Source organism: Nyctereutes procyonoides, unplaced genomic scaffold (genome assembly GCF_905146905.1).
Source record: "Nyctereutes procyonoides isolate TBG_1078 unplaced genomic scaffold, NYPRO_anot_genome, whole genome shotgun sequence".
Lineage (NCBI taxonomy): Eukaryota > Metazoa > Chordata > Mammalia > Carnivora > Canidae > Nyctereutes > Nyctereutes procyonoides.
Window position 1 is genome coordinate 35,572,651 of NW_026575047.1, and position 20,732 is coordinate 35,593,382.

At 51.3% G+C, this 20,732-nt stretch overlaps 2 protein-coding genes across 11 annotated transcripts in view; one reads left to right on the forward strand and one right to left on the reverse strand.

Moving 5' to 3' along the window:
- IL16 (interleukin 16) overlaps positions 1-7,798 on the forward strand; it is a 101,058-nt gene extending 93,260 nt beyond the window's left edge. For 2 of the 4 annotated variants that reach the window (XM_055326006.1, XM_055326010.1), the window contains exons 16-20: positions 1,288-1,389; positions 4,420-4,678; positions 4,918-5,040; positions 6,581-6,672; positions 7,040-7,798. In XM_055326006.1, coding sequence (XP_055181981.1) covers positions 1,288-1,389; positions 4,420-4,678; positions 4,918-5,040; positions 6,581-6,672; positions 7,040-7,171 — 708 coding nt within the window. In that variant the 3' untranslated portion in view covers positions 7,172-7,798. Of the gene's footprint in view, positions 1-1,287; positions 1,390-4,419; positions 4,679-4,917; positions 5,041-6,580 lie in introns of all 4 variants that reach the window. The other 2 variants (XM_055326007.1, XM_055326009.1) reach the window with 2 other exon arrangements.
- Positions 7,799-7,945: 147 nt separating this feature from the next.
- Positions 7,946-18,882, reverse strand: STARD5 (StAR related lipid transfer domain containing 5). Of its 7 annotated transcripts, none has more exons than XR_008664536.1 (7): positions 18,723-18,882; positions 18,034-18,083; positions 17,549-17,681; positions 12,573-12,690; positions 11,813-11,906; positions 10,633-11,222; positions 7,946-8,042 (listed from the first exon to the last, which is right to left on the reverse strand). XR_008664536.1 is itself a non-coding variant. In XM_055326011.1 (6 exons), the coding sequence occupies exons 1-6, from the start codon at positions 18,819-18,821 to the stop codon at positions 11,075-11,077; spliced, it is 642 nt and encodes a 213-aa protein (XP_055181986.1). In that variant the 5' UTR covers positions 18,822-18,882; the 3' UTR covers positions 8,820-11,074. The 7 variants fall into 7 exon arrangements, 1 of the variants encoding a protein (XP_055181986.1); XR_008664535.1 differs by lacking the exon at positions 7,946-8,042 and adding an exon at positions 8,820-10,406; XR_008664533.1 differs by lacking the exon at positions 7,946-8,042 and adding an exon at positions 8,820-10,432.
- Positions 18,883-20,732: the final 1,850 nt, after the last annotated feature.

Sequence of the window (20,732 nt, forward strand, 5' to 3'; positions counted from 1 at the left end):
CCCTGGCAGTGAGGTACAAACTGGTAGCCCATCAGTCACAAGGATCTGAGGGTGTATTTTATTTGGTTTGCATGGTGGTTGTTGAAATTACTGTATTCTGAAGATTATAAAACCTGAATTGATACCTGGCCATCTGGCTTCTCTCTTTGTTGAAAGAGAACAGTCGATGGGGCACCTGGGTGGCTCAGTGGTTGAGCACCTGCCTTTGGCTCAGGGTGTGATCCTGGAGTCCCAGGATCAAGTTCCACATCAGGCTCCCTGCATGGAGCCTGCTTCTCCCTCTGCCTGTGTCTCTGCCTCTCTCTGTGTGTCTCTCATGAATAAGTAAATAAAATGTTTCAAAAAAAGAAAGAAAGAAAGAAAGAAAGAAAGAAAGAAAGAAAGAAAGAAAGAAGGAAGGAAGGAAGGAAGGAAGGAAGGAAGGAAGGAAGGAAGGAAGAAAGAAAGAAGGAAAGAAAGAAAGAAAGAAAGAAAAAGAAAGAAAGAAAGAAAGAACAGTCGAGTAGCACTGAGTCTACCTTACTAGTAACAGCAGGTTCGTTTGCACAGGGGACGTGCTCCCTGGTTCTCTGCAGTTCCCATCACCCTAAATGTCTCACGTCTGTTCAGTTTGCTCCTTTAAGTGATCTTCCTGGGTCCTCATGTGCATTTGACCTTGAGGCCTCAGGTCAAGATCAGAAAGAGCATCTCTGATTTCAGACAACACAGAGGGATTGTTTCGGCTCCATGAGAGCTCACTTCCAGGTGAGAAGCACTGTGTGCTTTTGTGTACATGCATGTTGCGTGGGTGCATGTGTGTGCTGCAGCCAGGAGTTGGCTGGGCTCTTTCATGTGCAGCTGTGCCCCTTTGGAAGAGTAGGAAGATAGAAGGAGCAACCAACTTCTGCAGGACAGCGCTGACCTCTGGGTGTGCCTGAAGTCCCACAGGCTGACCTTGCCCCGCACTGAAACGGCAGGGCTGTGTTACCTAACATGCTGGGTTTCCAGCTGACTTAGTGGCACCCAGCCCCATCTGGACAAGCGTGGGTGTGTGCGGGGTGGCCGGAGAAGGAAAAGAACTGCACCTGTTACTTTACACATGCTTTTTCTCTTCTAAACTTCCTATGACGCCATGCCAGAAAGCATAGTCCTCTCAGTCCAGATGGTGGGACAGGTTTGAGGAAGTGATATAACTTGGCATGTGGCCACGCTGAGGTTTGAGATCAAATCAGCCTGATGTTACAGTGCTTCTTAAATTGCTCTGGCTGGCGCAGTGCATGCTTTTAATATACGTGTTTCCTTCCACAGCAATTGGACAGCATCCACGTTACCATCTTGCACAAGGAGGAAGGGGCTGGCCTTGGGTTCAGCCTGGCAGGAGGAGCCGATCTAGAAAACAAGGTGATCACGGTGAGTGGCCCAGCCCTGCAGGTGTGCAAGAGCCAGAGACAGTGGCCCTGCCAGGAAGGGCCTCATGTTGGGATCAGAGGAGTGCCTGGCACCAGTCCACTGGACAGGATTTTAAAGGGGAGCTGTCAGGACCCATCCCTTATAACATCACCTATGTAACTCTCTTCTACCCCCTTTGTGATCCTTAATTTAACAAACAAGGTCTCTGTAGACCCCAAACAACTGGAATATGCCAAAAGAAATCTGAATCACTTGTAGAATCTTAAAAAAAAAAAGAAAGAAAATTACACATGTCTCAGCCTCACACCAGGACTACTGGATCAGAAGTTCTGGAGGTTAAAGCTCTAAGGCCTATACAGCTGCAGGTTCTGTCTGAAGGGACATTTATTTATTTTTTAAAAAGATTTTATTTATTTATTCATAAGAAAAAGGGGAGGAGAGGAGAGGAGAGAGAGACAGAGACAGAGACACAGGGAGAGGGAGAAGTATGCTTCATGCAGGGAGCCTGACGTGGGACTCGATTCCCGGTCTCCAGGATCACACCCCGGGCTGAAGGCAGCGCTAAACTGCTGGGCCACCAGGGCTGCCCCTGAAGGGACATTTAAAAAAAACTCAAACTCCTTAAATGTCACCGAGTAGTACACTTTAAAATGGTTCATCATATGTTATGTGAATTTCAAGTCAACAAAAATTCGAAGCAAGCTCTATTTAATGTCTCTTGTTTTGGACAAAAGAGACCGGTAACCTGTTAGCTACTAAACATTTAGACAAGAATGGTTTATGATCATAGGTGCCTTGAGGGGAGGCTGGACAGCTGGAGTTGAAAACTGGGCAGTGATGGCATAGCACAGCATGCTGGATGCAAAGGGGCCTCACCTGAACAGAAAGGTGCCTGGGGAAGGTGGATTCTATAAAGGAGACTGCTTTCCTGGTTTTGCCCACTTGGAGAGTGGAGATGTTAGCTTGGACACTGGAAGGCTGAGACAGCGGGTTGGGACATTAGGGCCATGCCAGAAAGAAGCAGTTCCTGTGTGAGTTCACAGAGCACAGAACAGACTGCCCTCTGAGGCTTCAGATCCTGTGGTCCAGCCCCTGTTCTTTGGGGATCAACTGGAGCCTGGGGGCAGAGAGGGGAAGCAGCAGCTCCCCATCACCTCCTCCTCTTCCTCTTTTGGCCCACACGGTCTGATCTGCAGTGGCAGCAGCCCACCTGTCTGCTCACCCTGTCTATCTGACCCGGATGCTTTCTGGTGGTCCCATCCTCATGGATGGAGCTGAGACATGGCCGCTCCGTCTCTCCAAAGCTGGGTGCACCATCCTCATCAATGGCTGTGCTGTCTCAGTGCACTATTTATGTGGACTCACATGAATTCCCTTGCCCAGCTAAAAATAAATCCTGCAGTTCATCATCAGCCAGGATTAAATACACCACACTGCCAGGCAGGTGACTTGGCCCATTCCTATTGGTCAATTCAGAGCAGTGACTTCCTTCTCTGCAGGCAGGCTCTCTCTCTCTCTCTCTCCACACATACACACACACACACCCAAAAAACAAAACAAAAAAACCCTCCCCTACACACAGATACACAAAACCACTCAGGATCTATTTCTGTCACTAAGCACACAGCAGGGTATGATTATAAAGAGGCTCCTGGTCATTGACTTTCTGTTTGAAGAGAGCTGGCCTGTGAGAATAGTACGAGGGATCTTTGGGTTTGCCCTGAGTGGTGACTTCTCTCCACCCTATTTGACAGCCACTCTGAGACACTGCAGCCACTCAAACCCCAGGAGGAAGCAGTGCACATCAACCAGGCATATGCACCAAACTTCCTCTTTCTCCTTCTGCATGTGAACACTCCCAAGTCATTAAAAGAAAACTAATGTTGAGCACTGTCCAAGACCGAGGCCCATGCTGGGCCCTCACTGGTTTGTCTAAACACATCTTCCCATGACTTACAGTGAGTGGGGGCAGGGTACTTGGTGCTATTTATGCTTTGTCGATAGAGGTGGGATCTGAGATGGCCAGCAGAGCTTCTGCTTCATACTTGGGTCTTGTACAGAGCCTGGGGATCCTCATCTCTGACTACATCACAGAATTTTTTTGGACATCAAAACAACTTAGAGAAACAGAGAGCCTGGTTTCCATGATGATGTAGCACATTTCAGTAATAGCCTGTGCATGCTCTCATGCAATCCTCTTAATTATGCACATTAGAATTTACCTCATTAAAGACACAGAGGGAAAGACATGAGGTTTTCTTTTTTTAAAAAAAAACGTCTATTTTGCAAAAAGAGGACCAGAAGGTGTGGCCTCTTTTAACTGGATCAGAATTTCTAGGGAAATTTTAAAATGCCCAGACTTACTAGGATAGGGTTTCTCAAAAAAAAACAAACAAACAAAAAAAACAAAAAACAAAAAACAAAAAAACAAAAAAATACATCCTGTAGAAGATGGGGGCTTGAAAATTCTGCCTGGAAAAAGGATTCTTGGCTGAAACACTTTTGGGGATCCTATGGCCTGTTCTTACAGAAGCATCATGCAAATCTGCTTCGTAGAGTCTCTAATACCTTTTTAAACAAGCTGTAGATGTTTTCAGAACTTTTGTTTCATCCAGCATTCTTAACTTACTTAGACCTTAGAAACCTTTTCTTATACACCTATTAATGTGACATAGAATCAGTGCTTCCGAAAAACCACCCTGGGAAATGCTGCCGTAGAGCAGATAAGGGGAAAGATTTGAACTGGGATTGTGAACTAAGATTGTGGTGAACTAAGATTGTGGCAATCGGCTAGGGCATCACGTTAGGAAGGGTTCTGAGGACCAGTCTGGCCATTAGGCTAGCGATCCCTGGTCTGGGTGGTGGATGAGGGAGGCCCTGTGCCAGCAGCCCTGATCTGAGACATAACTTGTATTTTCTTCTCGCTAAGAATCCTTCAGGTTTGACTAACTGGTTTGGATCACCCTCCAGCAAGAACCTGGACCTGATGCTGGGTGATTCCTGGCTCTTGACTTCCTTTGGTTTGTTCAGGTTCATAGAGTGTTTCCCAACGGGCTGGCCTCCCAGGAGGGGACTATTCAGAAGGGCAATGAGGTTCTGTCCATCAACGGCAAGTCCCTCAAAGGGGCCACACACAACGATGCCCTGGCCATCCTCCGCCAAGCTCGGGACCCCAGGCAAGCCGTGATCGTCACGCGGAAGCCGGCTCTGGAGACTGCGCCCGACCTGAACTCCTCCACGGACTCTACGGCCTCAGCCTCGGTGGCCAGCGATGTTTCTGTAGATCCCAGTAAGTGCCCTGAGCTCGGTGGGAGCCCCGTGGGTCACGTTGCCCTTGGCCACGTGGGGCCAGTACTGCTGGGGCTGCTCCATGATGCGCGGCCAGCCCGGGACACTGCTGGGGGTGTGTGTCTGTGCTCACATGCGTGTGGGCCCGGGCGGGGCTGCAGATCCAGCGGGCACGGTGCCCAGGCGTCTGTGGGCTGGCGCGGAGGGCACCCCTCACCTGTCCCTGTGCTTCCCCTGCAGCAGAGGCCATGGTACACACAGTGACACTGGAGAAGACCTCTGCGGGCCTGGGCTTCAGCCTGGAAGGTGGGAAGGGCTCCTTGCTCGGGGACAAGCCTCTCACCATTAACAGGATTTTCAAAGGTGGGTGTGTGTCCGGCTCCTTGCGTTCTCTCCAGCTGCGAGTGTTGGGCCGAGCCCCTACAAGGCTGCTAGGCGCCTGCTGGCCAGGCAGGGGGCCACTTGGGGACTGGATTCGGCTCTTTCTACCAGTTCTCCTCGGCTCGGGACAGCCCCTTACCCCTTCTATTTCTCTGGGTCCTCATGACAGAGCCCTGGGCTTGATTCAGCCTGGCAGGCCCAGGGGGGACTAGGCCGAGATCCGAGAGGCACAGCCCAGGGCACAGCCCTGCAGGGGCCCCCACACCCGTGATAGCTTATTTCAGTGTGTTATTTTTATTTTTAATTCCTTAATTATTTTTTAAAGATTTTAGTTGCTGATTCATGAGACAGAAGAAGCAGAGACACAGGCAGAGGGAGAAGCAGGCTCCTTGTGGGAGCCCGATCTGGGACTCGATCCCAGGACCCCGGGATTGCGACCTGAGCCAAAAGCAGATTTTCAATTCCTGAGCCACCCAGGTGGCCCTCAGTGCGATATTTCTAAAAATTAAAATTAATGAAAAAATCCATAAGGAACAAAATATCAAAGTTTAAAATAAGGATGGAGTCTGACTTTCCACTTGTACACACTCGGCCTCACTCCCCTCCCCCTGATCCTGGACCGGTCAGCTCCCTTTATTCAAAACTCTGACATTTTGTTCATTGTGGGCTGAGGTGCAAGCCGGCCTAAAGTGGGGGTCGCTCGGGTTTTCCCTCGAACATTGTGAATGGCCTGCAGCTCCCACAGAGAACCACCCAGGCTCTTCCCAGCTTCTCAGGCTGGAGCCCCTGCCCCACAGAACAGGGACATGTGCACAGAGTGAGCACAGAGCAGGAGCCTAGGCCCTGGGTTCCAGCTCAGCCTCTCACTTACTGAGTGACTGCTGTCTCTGGGGCCGGAGGCTCCTCATCCACACAGAGGTGTGGGGTGTGTCTGTACCCCGGGTGCACGGAGGCTCACTGTGGGGAGGGGAGTCTCCAGGAATCCGTGTTTATTCCAACTCCGGGAAAGACAGTTTAACTTTTGAAGGTGGACTTGGGCTCAGCATGTGACTCAAAGTCCAGAGGCCAGGGTTCTGGTGTTAGGAGCTGGGCTCCTAACAGCAGCATGATGCTGGACAGGCCCCTACTTAGCAGCCCAGGCCCGTCTGCGGACACTGGGCTGGGCCTACCGCTGCAAGGAGATGGGGACTCTGGGGCGGAGAGTTTGGGTTCAAACCTGGGCCACAATACCTAGCAGCTCTGAAGCTCAGCTGGTTACCTGTATCCTCGGGGTCCTCACAGGTGAAAGGGGACTACTACCACCCAAACAGTGTTAGCAGATCACCTGAGACACACAAGGGCCCGATATTCTCCAGCACTTCTGCCTTCTCATTACTATTAGCTTCTATTCATACTCCTGAATATCATTGTATCAAATGGATAGAAAATCCTTCGATAGAAACAATAAAATAACACTCTTTCCACAAGCATCTTTGAATGAGTGGGGGCCATATATGATTATGTCCTCTTCACATGGACCCAGGGGTCTTCTCCAGGCCGTTCAGAGACAGCGCACTGCGAAGGTTCACCAGCCCCCTTCCCACACTGCCCAATGCCTGGCGAGCTCATCAGAAGGCAAGAGACTGCATGTGAACAGAAGGGGTTGGGCTGGTGTTCGAGGAGGGGGGGTCAGTTCCCCAGAGGCCTCTATGACCCACAGACGTCTCCTCAACTGGGCTTGGGGCTGCCCAGAACCTCCCTTCTTTGGGGACACAGAGGCTACACCTTTCCCAAGGGCCATGGAGCTAGAGCCTGGTGTGCCAACCTCGAGGTCACTATTTGATGAGATGCCTCATTCTAGACCCACTGCCAGGCTCCCAAGGGATGGGCACCCTGTTCCCTCCGGAGCTGTCCTGCCTCCCCAGAGACTGAGGGTAGGAGGTAACCCTCCTTGTTCCCCTGCCACCCTTGTGACCCATCATCTTTTTCCTCCTCCTCTCAGGGGCAGCCTCGGAGCAGAGTGAGACAATCCAGCCAGGGGATGAAATCTTACACTTGGCCGGCACGGCCATGCAGGGCCTCACGCGGTTTGAAGCCTGGAACATCATCAAGACGTTGCCCGATGGACCCATAACGATGGTCATTAGGAGGAAGGGCCTCCAGTCCAAGGGGATTACAGCCGCCGGAGACGCCTAGGTAGAGCACCGGTGCTGACGCCAAAGCCAGTGACATAAAGCTCCTCACAACCACTCATTCTCAGGGTCGCTGCTCATCCCCACCTGGATGGGGGAAAGCAGAGGTGTGCTTCGTGGTGCCTGCTGCCCTGGTCCAAGCTTCCTGGGACACCACCCAGCAAGAGGGCGTCCCAAAACGAAGGGCAGAGTCATGCCAGGGTGGCCGGTACAACGTACAGACTATGCACAGAGAGCGTAATCCTAATACTGTGGTGCTGTAAATAAAATGGATGTATTACAGTTTCATATGAAATCCATGTCCTGCTTTGCATGTTTTCCAAATCCTATAACGCTGTAATGATTCACACCCCAGGCAGCATTTATTTTTCTCACGAATCTGCTACGTGGGCAGGTATGGAAGGAACAGGCGGTGCTGGTTTACTGGGCATCCACCAGAGCAACACAAATGCTGGTTTGCAACCACCCGGTCATTTTCTCACACATCCTGGCAATTGGTGATGGCTGCTGGTTGGGAACTGAGCTGGGGCTGTCAGCACGAGCACTCACAGGCAGCCTCGGCTTCCTCACATGGTAGCTGGGTGCAAGGGGCAGTGTCCCCCCACAGTGAGAGCCAGGTAGAAGTTGTCTCCTCTAATGGCCCTGCCTTGGAGCCACATGGCATCTTCTGCTGTACCGCCAGTCAGGGCTGGCCCGGGTGAAGGAAAGGGGAGACAGCGCTGGGCTATTCTGGGAAAACATGATCTGCCACACAAGACACTGGCAAAGCTGGTTTGGTTGGGTTGTAGACATGATCCTAGGCAAGGGTGGTACCTGGTGGTGGGGCAAGGGATCAAAGAGTACAGGTTAAGCTCAAAGAGTGGGCAGGCGTGCCCTCATGGACCAGCATCAGTATGATAGGGTAAGATTAAAATTGCTGCCATTGACCTACCACGCACCAAGCACTGGGTTGGTGTTCAGTGGACAGTCTTTACTAATCATGTAGGTGTCTACAGACTGTGCTTTTGTGCCATTGTATTGCTGATGGTGTCAAGACCTGGAGACAGCAGTGACTTGTCCAAGCTGGTGAATGATGACGCAGAGGACTTAATAGTCCTTTTTCCTTATGATTTGGTACAGACCGTCAGTGCCTGACTGAAGGGATAATTGGTTTGCTCATCTCTTAATGCCCGATCACCCCGTTCTGGACAAAGACATGGATCAGGAGCAGCCAGAGCTCCCCGAGTAGACCCTGGGCAGCGTTCTAGCTCTGCCCCAGCCCCGAGACTATGGTGGAGAGTGCAGACCACATGAAAACGGGTTATTCCTAGGTCAGGAGCACCAGGGCCCTGTCAGTGTAATCTGGTGGCTTCTCCAGGGCCCATAGGAAGCAAAGACCGTTTCCTGGCAGTGAGCTTGTAGAAGAGCCACTGGGGCCTCCTCCCCACACAAGTGCCTTAGTGATCTCACTGCAGTGGGCGTTAGCTCGCAGCTCCATCCATCTAAGAAGCAGCAGGCTTAGAGTAGTCGTGTCCTGTCTGCTGCCTTTTGCATCCCCTTCTAAATTTCGTCAAGCCCTAGACTGAGACACAGACTGAAACACCACATGGACCCGTTCTTCAGGTTTAATAAACACTGGAGGTCAACACGATCCAGCAGAAAGGCATGACCCAGTTCTACATGCACTTCACAGGATCTTACCATGTGCTCCCAGGGCTGGCCGGCAGGGCCATGGGGACCAGAGGCAAACCCATGCCCCCCCCCCCCCATATCACATAGTGACATCTCCAATCATCAGGCAACTGCTGGGTAAGCAGCCAAGTCATGCATGTGGACCAGCCTAGGGAGGAGGAAGTGGCCCTGTCAGGACTGGGAGGTGGTAACAGGCAAGAGCACAGCACTGGCCATGGGCCAGGGACCCAGAGAAGGCCTCCTGCACAGGGCTGGGCAGGCTTGTCTCAGGATTAGGGCACAGCCAGTCCTGCCTTCTGCCTTGGAAGGTGCCCTCTGTCCCCCAGCTCAAACAGGGCCACTTGGGATGCCACCACTGGTCAGATTTCCCGTTTCCAGGCTGGGGCAGGGGGCAGATCTTCAGTCCAAGAATCAGCAAGGTCTTAAAACAAGAGCTCATCCATTTGCACTTCATGGTGGTGGGATTTACATGGGAGGCTGGGCTCTCCTTGACAGATGGGTACAGAACAGCGCCTCTGCAGTTTCCACTCATCCCCAAACACAGCAAGCATCACAGCTCAGGATCACTGACCCATTTTATCACTCTGTGGTCATGGAGCTCTCGGGCGGTTCTAACAGTCCACGCATTATTTCACCTGCATGGACGTTTAAGCAGCAGAGTACATGGGGACTGCTATTCACGATGCTACATTGTCCTATAAAGACAGGAAGTCAAAGCACAGGGATGTGAAGTCACTGCTCAGGAACAGAAATTCTGAGTAGCAGGCATGGGATCAGGTGCCTGTTTTCTGACTCCTCGTCCAGTGCTGCTGTTCAACCTGATGCCAGCGGGTGGGCCGTACACACGATGGAGCCTGGGACAAATGTCTTTGGGAGGATGGTCTCCATCTTGCTACACGGGGCTACTCGTGCCATGCCGTCTTGGTGAGACCACTGCCTTCTGGGGTCTCCTGAGCTGGTGCTTGGCATGGTGAAATCTAAATAAATTCAAGAGTCTGATGAAGCTTTCTCGATGAGAAGTTAGCTAGATGATCCCAATAATGGCATGGCTGTGGGATCTGTAGTCACATTACAACCCAGAAAGGAGGGGGCTTTCTAACCCCTTGACACGGAGCCTTCCTGGTTTAAAGCCTGCTCAGGCTTCGGCGCATGGAGGAGATAGCCACCCCAGGACTCGAAGGTGGGGAAGCGAGCTACTTCGCACCCAGGAGAGGTCTTCCACATGGAGGACTGTGGATATTTTCCACAGACAGCAGTAACTGCAACACGAGGACACTCTGCTCAGACACAGGGATGCTCCTCACCAGCAGGCTGTGTGGTCCTGACTGGAGAGAGGGAAGGGACCTCGTGTGGCTGCTGGGGCTCCTTCCAGGTGGCAGGACTGTGCTCCCCAGTTCTGATGAGTCACATGGTGAGCAAGGCCGGTGCAGGGAGGCGCAGTCTCAGAGCAGAGCCCAGAGCGAGGACTCCAGGGAGCACTGGAGAGGATGTGGTCTCTCTTCCTTCCTGCTGACAATCAATCCAGAGAGTACCTGCCCCAAGGCGGCAGAGTCGGCTTAGGGCAGATGCAGACTACCTGGTTATGCTGGGGATGTAGGAGTTTAATTTAACTTGGGGGAAAAAGAGAGGAAACCACTGATTCAAATGGAAGTTACAACCAAAGACATATTGAATGTTATTTTTTCCTTAATGCTTATCCCATTTGTTAAAACAATATTTTCCAAGTCATTACCTTTTGAAGAGGGGAGAATCTGGTGCAGAAAAATAGATACGAGGTCAGTGGCATAGGTGGGAAAGCCCCGGGTGCTAAAAAGGAAGCAGAGTTTGGTTTTCAGCATCGATGGTGACTCTGACAAAGGAGGGCAGGGATGGCGGGGGAGCAGCGGCAGGTAGTCTCTGGCAGGGACTCGCACAAAGAGGCTCATCTGCTCGTGTCTGCTGGCCCAAGTTGGGGTGTGGACAGCCAGCAAACGGGGCCCTGGAGCAGTACCCCCAAACCAGCCCCGAGTGGGAGGAGGAGCAGGGTGGCAGGGGCCACTCTGGCTGGCTTCTTGGAGATGAGCTGCTCCCAAGCGGGTTCTGAAGGGTGAACACTAGCCCTCGAGCCCTCCAGAACCCGAACAAGAGGAGCTCTGTGGGGAGTCTCTGGAGTTCTTGGCCAGCAGGTGAGGACATCAGTCATAAAGCCTCTTCACTGCTTTCTCCAGGTTGGTGTAGAAACCGGCCATGCTGCGGGGGAAGAAGGAGTCCACCACACTCTGCGGGAGGTAGCCGCTGAGGTCAGTCTGGAAGAACGTGACCAGCTTGGTCTTGTTGGGCTCCCTGGGGAAAGAGGAGCAGAGCTGGGTCAAGCGCCAGGGCTGCCGAGGAGCACCCACCCTGGCAGGAAAAAGCTGGGACCCTGATTCCTTGTCAGGAGCCCCATCCAGCACTGCACCCGCCCCTCACATAGGTCAAGGGCCTAGACGCAGAGACCCTTTAAAGCCCTGGCCTCATTCCAACTGCACAGACACAGGGCACTGAGGCCTGGAGAGGGATGGAGTGGGCTGGTGGCCAGAGCTCGAAGAGCACGGAAGTGAGGACCTGGCCCTGCGGCCCTGCACTGCCAGCCTCTGACCTGCAACAGCTCCCACGACCTCCCTGAGCCTGTTTTCTCATCTGCTAAATGGGACCGTGATATTTGCCCAGCCTGCCTTATGGGGCTGGAGGGAGGAGCCCCACACTGAAAATGGAACAGGGCCTCCCACAATTCCTTCTCCTGTGCCTGGCGCTTCGGCACACCGCGTCACTGCTGTGTACGGAACGGCGCTCCGTTTGTTACTGCAGATTGTAATTAACGGACCCATTGAGCAGGTCTGCAATTAAGCGATGGGTAGGTCTGGGCGTGTTAATTCAATCCAGATTATCCTTACCCTGGCAGAGGCTCACAGAAGCACCCACAAGGGTGGTTAAACCCTCTCACGTAACCTGGCTTCGGAGGACATAACGGGTGTTCCACATTGACAGCTGGAAGACAGAGCAGAAGGGTCAGCGAGCTACGACCTCGCCCCCGGGGCACGCAGAGCCCCTCGCCTGGAGCCCGAGTCAATATGGGGGTCCCAAGCCCCTTCCCCGCACCCCACTGTCCCTTACACTCACACACCCTCAGGCTCACAGACAGACATACAAACCCACACCCGCACATAGGCACACACGTACACGGGTACACTTACACGCACGCACACACACATTCATGGCTTCCCCAAGCCTGTGGGCATCTTAGGGAAAAGAACATTGCACAACGGAAGGCTCAGGCGTGGGAGAGAGGCACCCCGTCTAATCCACCACCTTGGCCCCGTGTGAAGATCCTGTGTAGTGGCAGCGGCTGCAGCTTTTGGGGGGCAGTGTGATAGGCCCGGTGCAGGACATACCCGTGTTCCTCACTGGGAGGCAGGGGGCAGCCCCACACCCCTGCACATCTACAGTGTAGACTGGGAGCCCCAGCAGGACCAGGGGCGCCGGCCGTATCTGTGCCTTCACTATACACTTCCTAGCCCGTACTCCCTCTCACCTCGGCCCTCCATGCACACGACCCCTGAACCTGATGACACAAAGTCCGCAGACAAGGCATCTAGGCTGTGAGCCTGCTGGGACGTCCCACGAAGGCCTGATGGCCACCCAGCTGTCACTCACCATTGGAACTGAGCGTCCCGTCCTCATACTTCTTGACTAGCACCAAGTCCACAAAGTCTCTAGGGGAAATGAGCTTCATGGCAGCCGAGGGGGTGGCGGTTCTGCTCACGCACAGCATCTGTCAAAGCACAGAGGGGTCCAGCTGCCAGTCGGAGGTCTCCCTGCTTCCGTCCCACAGCCAGAGGCTAGGAACCCAGTGGTCTGGCCCTCAGAGCAAGTGCCTCCTTCAGCGTGGTGCCTGGGCATCCTGGTCCCCCAGGCCTGGCCCTGGAGGGAGCACCCTGTGACCCTCACCCCATTCTCAGAATACCCCACCAGCCCACAGTCCCACTTTGAAGGCAAAGTCGCCCCAAACCCACTCATACCCACCAATCCCCTCCTCCAGCAGGGCCCCTGCCGTCTCAGGGAACGGTAGAGAACAGGTCAGGTGTAGGATGGGATAGAGTGCTCTGGGGTACGCAGCAGGCAAGAAGTGACCGGGAAGGTCTTTCCCTGTCTTCTCTCTTGGGTTTTAAGACTGGGGAACCTCTGCCCTCAGGGTTTCAATCTTCAGGGTGGGCATGCCATCCCTCGGGGCACTAGGAATCCCTTTTCAGATGACAGCCTTCCCATGTTCTTCCTAAAAACACCAGCCTGAGAACAGGCTCGCCTTCCTGCAAGCTCTTGAGACAAATGTACAGCATACCCTACCCATCTGGAATCTTCCTAACAGGTGCTGCTCCTGGGTGCAAAGTCCCCAGGGCACAAAGGGACACGTGAGGTTGCTGATTCCAATAGTTAAGCAAGACATGGCATGCTGGAGTTAGAATTCCATGTTCTTCCTTCTTTTTTAGAAAGACTTTTTTTTTTTTTTTTACATTTTATTTATTCATTTCAGAGAGAGAGAGAGAGAGAGAGAGAGAGAGAGAGAGAGCACAAGCAAAGAGAAGAGGCAGAAGGAAAAGGAAAAGCAGATTCCCCACTGAGCAGGGACCCCAGGATCATGACTTGAGCTGAAGTCAGACGCTTAACCCACTGAGTCCCCTAGGCGCCCCATTCCCCTCATTCTTTTTAAAGGCCAAAACTTGCGGTTAGAAACAAGGCAGTTTGCCTTTTCTGAATTCTCATCATTTCCAGCAGGAATGGCAGAAATGATCTTTTAAAAACATTTTTCTTTTAGTAACTCATCCTGATTCCTGCTGCAGGAGGCATCTTTCCTGAAGGAGTGTTTACAGTATTGCTAAGAATGCCAAAAGCGGCAATGTGGGATAAATCCACGAACTGGGACACAGCTCTGTGTCTTAACTATCCTGCTGTCCACCTGTCATCTGTCTTAGAATTCGAGTATTTGAGATTTCTCATAATCAGGCTGATAAACACTGATCTTCGATCTGTGAGAGAGGGCTCCTCCTCTGCATTCCTGCCACTTCCCTGAGTGGCAAAGAAGCACTCGGTGGCTTCTCTGTTTTTCAAGAACCTGAGCTCACCAGCAGCCTGCCTTCCTCTCTTTTCAGTAACTGTCCACTGAAGGCTCTCTCTCTCTTTCTTTTCTTTAAAGATTTCATTTCTCAGCCATCTCTAACCAACAACGTGGGGCTTGAACCTACAACCCCAAGATCCAGTCACCTGCTCCACTGACCGAGCCAGCCAGGTGCCAGCAGTAAATCCTACCTAGCAGTAAATCCTATCTTTTCATGGGCACAGCAATTAATTTGAGAAAAAACTTCCCATTCCTCTCATTGAGAGATGTAAAATATATTACTTTTTACATATAATAGTCCTTCATCCACATTTGTAATATAATCATACTGTTTTAATAAATTCTAGTATCTCAATCCAGATTCTTTTCAACAAGTAGTCTTTTTATTTTTTTTTAATTTTTAAAAATATTTTATTTATTTATTCATGAGAGACACAGAGAGAGAGGCAGAGACATAGGCAGAGGGAGAAGCAGGCTCCCTGCGGGGAGGCCAATGTGGGACTCGATCCCAGGACCCCGGGATCATGCCCTGACCCAAAGGCAGATCCTCAACCACTGAGCCACCCAGGTGCCCCACAACAGGTAGTCTTAAGGTCACAGGAGATATATCATATACATAAATACATATATATATAAAGCTTATATACATATTTATTATGCAGGATGAAGTCTATGAAGAATAAATATATTAGGATACAATTCAGTAGTGTACATGCAATGGAAAACGAGTTTATATATGAAGAGAACAAAGCAAAAGAAGATAAAATTAAATTTCCTTATAGCCTGCAGCCCATTCACAAATACTTGAGGCAGGCGGAGTAAGAAATACCTCCAGGAACTCAGGACTGCCTTCCAGTTAATGCTTTATTAGAGGCAAAATGCAACCTTAGCTAGATAAGTCAGGCTCCAGGATCCTGGATATCTTCTTTAGCATATGAAAATCCTTTTGGAAACTTCCTTTATCTCTACCTCTCTAACCAAAAACTATATATAATCAATTGCTCCTCACAATCCCAGTGTGGACCTCTCTTGCCCTCTGCCCGCGGGTCCTGTCCCTCTGCACTTTAATAAAAGCACCTTTCTGCTCCTAAAACATCATAAGAATTCTTTCTTGACCTTTAACTCCTGGCCCACATCACATCAATGTATCTTTAAAACAAGTGATGGTCAATAAAACTTCAGGTCATGTAGATACATCTGAAAGAATGAGATCATGGTTTTGCTCAAAATTGCTTGATTTATTACATGTTCAAAACAGCACACTTTGCAATATATGATGAAAATTTTCAATGCTAACTAAATGTTAGGTGTCAATTGTATGTGTAGGGATGATGTACAATTTTTCAAACGTCTCTTTGGAGGTATGCATGCAAAACATTTGAAGACTTGCACTGGAGGACTGACAGGGCCAGGGAGGATACAGGGTTGAGCTTTGGGCTCATACTGGCTCAGCCCTCAGCCAAGACTGAGGGTCCTGTGCAGCCCCCAGGGAAGCAGGCATGCCTTTCCAGGAAGAACCAGGTGCTCAGAGGAGATACCCTGTAGCATCACCTCCCAAACCCCACTGGCAAGGTGGCCAAAAAGGCAAAAGTAGAATCCAGCCATCTGCAGTATTGGCAGGCTTGGGAAATGTGATTACAAAGATGCAACGAGGAAAACACACCTGTCTGGCCTCCTGAGGGATCAGGTCAGTGGGACCCCAGCTGGAGCTGGGGTGAAGACTGGGGGCTCACTAACAGGTTAGGAGCCTGGAGATTGGGAGGTACCAGCCAGCACTCTAGACTCTCTCTCCCTCTGTGAAAATGTTTCCTTCCCCATGGGGTCCAACTGAAATGCTCTCATCGTGCAGCACAAAGCCCATCACTGTCATCATTCTGGGAGAGCAGGACCCCTCTCGGAGCTAAGTCCCTAGGCTCTGCACTCTCCCTCACGGCTCCCCACTCACTGGATCAAGACAAAAAGTCTAACCAGCTACAGAAATGCAGCCACTGTTACCTTCAAGAAAACTCCATATAGGGTCATTCAGTCCCTACATTTGTGTAATGATATAAAGGGCGTTAGTCCATGGTTTCTCAACTCATGGCATTTGCATAGGATTTTTTGTATATTGTCTTCACAATAATTTTTTACTCTTTCTGGTAGCCTCTATGTTGTTATTCACTTAATACTGTTAACTAAATGTTCTTGAATAAATTTATTTTAAAAGAAAACTACTTAACTATCTGAAGTGGGGGGAAAAAAGTATTACTTGGCATAAAGGCAACTGCAAAATAGCCATACAAAGGATTGTTGGATCCTAATTTTGATTCTGAGGTTGAGGCAGGCGGGCCAGTTTTGTCATAAAGGAGATGATTAGCAAGTGTTAAATGGGTGTCACAGGCACATTAGCACCTAACTGAAACTCTCCCCTTCAAGCTATCAAAGGAACTGAAAAAACCCAAATGAGTTGGGGTGCCATCACCATGTGCCATTTAATGTCAGATTTCTCCTATCCTTTGTGTTCCAGGGGTGTGTGACCCCACCCTTCAGGGAACACTCACATAAACTCTTGACAGTGAACTGAAATGTGAATTTCAGTCCATGCTAAGAACACCCGTTTCCTCCAGATTGACCAGAACAGAACTATGGCCTCAAGTTTCACAACACCATCTGTGTATACACACAAGAGGGCGTCACATTTACACATGTCAAAATCAAGCAGGTTGGCAACATCTCCCCAAGGTAACCTTGTTATTAGTTGTGGCTAAGACTTTTTTTTTTTCCTTCTTGACTTCTGTAATCAAAATGAGGTGGGTTCTTAATGCTACAAGATCCTACTGCTTAATGTTCTTTAGACAGAAGCACCTAGAATTGTGCTCATATGGTAGCTACTAGCTCCATGTGGCTATTTAAATTTACACTGAGAGTAATGAAAAATAAATAAAATTAACAATTCATTTCTTCAAACTAGTCACCTTTTAAATGCTCTGTGGCCACATGGGGCTAGTGGCTAGGGGGTAGTGGACAGGGTTGTTGCAGAGCATTTCCATCACTTCGGAAAGTTCTATTGGGCAGTGCTAGCTGAGATGACACCCGTTGTACCAATGGAGAAGCTATAATCCAGGGCTGCCACCTGGCCTAGTCCCACAGCTGGCAGAGAATCCAGACTCCAGCTGGGACTCTGGATTCATTATCACGGCCCCATCACGGGGCAATATCTCAGACCTGAGCTGATGAGTCAAATCCAGGCATTGCTTTAGCAACCTCATCTGGGAGCCCACATTCACGCTGCGCTCCTTCATCAGCGCCTGCTATGTTCTTAGAGCTCTGCTTAGGGCTTCCTCACCTATCTGTTCACACTGTTTCCCACCTGTACCCGGGCCAGGGCTGGCCTTGAGTGTTGCAAGCAGTGGGCAGCCCGTGTTTGCTGGGTACCAGGGGCGTACAGGGTCCTCCCCTTGTCAAAAGGTGTCACTGACCCCCTCCAGAGGGACAAGGTCAGGTTACTGCCAGGGTAGCAGTGCTTGAAAAGACTTACATCAGTGATGCTTTCGATAATTTCAAAGCTGCTCACATTCTCATCCCACTTGTCTCGCAGGGTCCCAGCAAGCGGCTTTATGCAGCCCCACACTTTCTCTGGTGTCGAGTTCACAATGCCTTCTCCCCGGTACCTGGAGCACAAAAGGAATGTGATCCCAGGTATCCACCAAATCTTTATATCCTGGGATTATTCAGAAGGACTAGATGTCACATCTGTCACTGCTCTTTAGGACAGCCTTGCAGATCAGGGGCTGAAAGCTACCAGCCCACCTCCCCTCAGACCTGCAGAAACGGATCATAAGCTTTCACAAGATACAGTTTGCTGGAAATGATTTAGGTAAAAACAGAAGCTTTTCTGGAAGATAACTGGCAAGTGGATTCCAGGGTGCTAGGGCAGAGTGGAATTATTTTAGGAAGCAAACCCGCAGAGACATCACGAAGGGTGTGGCACCTCTGACAATCTTTGACAAGGCATGCACTTACAGGTTCCCTGGAAACTCCATAGATGGCCTCCAGGAAACTGAAACTCCATTCTGTCAAAAGGCACAGAATCGTACAATTTAGAGCTAGAAAGGCTCTGGGAGATCACCTGACCCAATCCCCTGTTCTATAGAAGCCTGGAGCCTCAGGAGATGCGATGCTCCAAGGTGATCCGGCTCATGTGTCGCAGAGCAGGGACAGGTCCTGGGTAAAGCTGTCCTACAGTAGAACTCGATCGAGCAAGGGATCTTAACTGGCTGATTCGAACAGCTCTGTCTGAGTGGTTTTCCTCCAAAAAGCCATCATGCAATTTGTCTCCTCAAGCAATTTTGGTCAATTCCTTAAAAATCAGAAGTCGCGCAGAAGCAGAAACTATTCCCATACCGCCCTCCTGGGAACGCAGACCGGTTCCTGCTGTGTTGAGCGCAGGCTCTGGAGCCTAACCACCATTTACTAGCCAGGTGACCTTGGGCAAGTCACTCAGTGAAGGGGACAGAGGAATCTCCCCAAGTCATTGGCGCACAACAGGCCCAGTATTTTTTAAGGAAACAACCCTCAATGGGATCCCACCCGCAATTCAGCTCCAGGATGCTGGAGCCAAAAAGGAGCAGGAAGAGGAGGAGCCTGGGGTCTTGGGAGACCCCAGCCCCCCGGGGAGCACGCGACCCCTTCCTGCCCAGCTCTTCACTCACGCCTTCCCGGCAAATCTTCCATCCTGACTCGTCCCGCCGGTACCGGAGCACCTTCTCCGCCACCGCCTCGCTCATCTGCGCGGCCACCGCCGGGTCCATCGCGCCGAGGGCTGCGCGCGGCTGTGGGGGTGGTGGCGGCGGGCTCCGGGTCTGGGAAGCCGCACGGTCCCGGCCCGGGGGCGGAGCCTTACCCTCGGTCCCGCCCCACGCCCCCGATTGGCCCAGGCCGGTGGGCTGTCCCCGCCCAGCGCCTTGGATTGGCCCAGGCCGGCGGACGGGCCCCGCCCCGCCCCGAGATTGGCAGGATCGGAGCCGGCCGAGCCAGGCTGGGCGGTCCGGGTGGCGCGCTGCAGACCTGCGGGGCCGCCCCCCGCCTGGGAGGGGCCCTGCGCGGCGGAGCCCGGGGCGGCCCGGAGCCTGGACTTCCGCTCGCAGCGCCCGGGGATCCGCAGAAATGAGCTTCAGGGACGGCTGCTGCGGGCCCCGGGGTGCGCGGGACGGCGGGCGGCGGCGGACCGGAGGCGAGAGGGCTCCTCCGGCAGTGACCCCCCTGGTGGGCTCTGGGAGTCTGTGCCCCTGACGCAGGGGCTGCAGAAGTGGGGAGCTGGGGAGCCCCCCTCCCCTGGGGCTGAACCCCTGGGGGCCCGGCCGAGTGAGCGCCTGGTGCGTTCAGTGCTGGGCACTTCTTTTTCCTTTACATTCTAGGTAGTGAACATACGGTGCGATGTTGGTTTCAGGAGTAGAATTCAGTGGTTCATCACTTACAACACCCCATGCTCACTCACCACTACAGGTGCCCCCTTAATGCCCATCCTCTCCACCTCCGTACATCAGCCCTCACCTTGTTCTCTAGCGTTTGGTTCTCTGGGCCGGAATACCTAAGGGGATGCGTCCCGCACGCTGCGATGCGCGGGCAGCTGGGGGAGGTCTCTGCGTGCAGGTGGCTCCGTCTTGGGGAGCCAGTGGGGTCACCTCCCCGGCGTGTGAATGGCAAGCAAGCTCAGTTTCCTCTTCTATAACCAACTAAATATCCGAAAACGTCAGCACGAGGTCATTTGTGCTTCTGTTGGTCTGCTGATCGTTTCATTTAAAGGTTTGAAAAACCAGTTCTAAATAAAAGGACGACTTGAAACTCTTTTCTGAAGATGCAATGGGCTGCCAGCTTTTAAAGAAGCCCCCGGATGAGGAATGAGGGAGTCCCAGGGTTTGGACCAGTTTCACCCGGTAGTGGCTGTGTGGTTTGGGTCAAGTCTCGTAACTTCTTGGAGACTCAGCCTGCTCCAAGGGGAAATGGGACACTAATAGGTGTCTCTGTGTGCCATTGTGATGGGCAAGTGAAGTGACGCGTGTAGGTGTTTCTAGGAGCCATAAAAGAAAAAAATAATAAGGTAACCACACTTTTTTTTAAAAAAATTAAGGACATCAAAAATACTATACAAAGTTAGGTAAAGAGGCACCTGGCTGGCTCCGTGGTTGAGCATCTGCCTTTGGCTCAGGTTGTGATCCTGGGGTCCTGGGATGAAGTCCCACATTGGCTTCCCACAGGGAGCCTGCTTCTCCCCCTGCCTGTGTCTCTGCCTCTCTCTGTCTCTCATGAATAAATAAATAAAATCTTTTTTAAAAAAGTTAGGTAATAGTCTGAAGGAAAAATTGGAGCATATTTTGGCTGAAAGTAAATTTTTTTCGTGTACCAAGTGCTCTTATAAATTATTAGGAAATTTTCAGACAACCCAGAAGACAAAACAAATACATCAGAAGTGAACGGATACTCTGCAGAGAAATAAATTAACAGGGGGAATAAAGACATGAAAAGATACAGAACTTTCATAGCTAGGGAATTCCTGAATAAAACAAGAGGGCACATGCATACCCATCCAATGGGTCGATAGGAAGAGGTTTTTAATTCCCTGTGTTGGCAAGTGGATGGAGAAACAATTTTTTTATACACGGAGGGCGGAGTGTAAGTTCATGGGAAGAAAACAAGCTATCTTAAAATTTTAGTTTATTTGT

Coding starts and splice junctions, on each gene's coding strand:
- STARD5 (XM_055326011.1), bottom strand. CDS start 18,821: ATGGACCCGGCGGTGGCCGCGCAGATGAGCGAGGCGGTGGCGGAGAAG. Junction 12,691..17,548: donor TTATCGAAAGCATCACTGAT/GTAAGTCTTTTC, acceptor GTGCTTTGACAG/ATGCTGTGCGTGAGCAGAAC. Junction 11,223..11,812: donor TTCTGTGAGCCTCTGCCAGG/GTAAGGATAATC, acceptor CTCTTTCCCCAG/GGAGCCCAACAAGACCAAGC.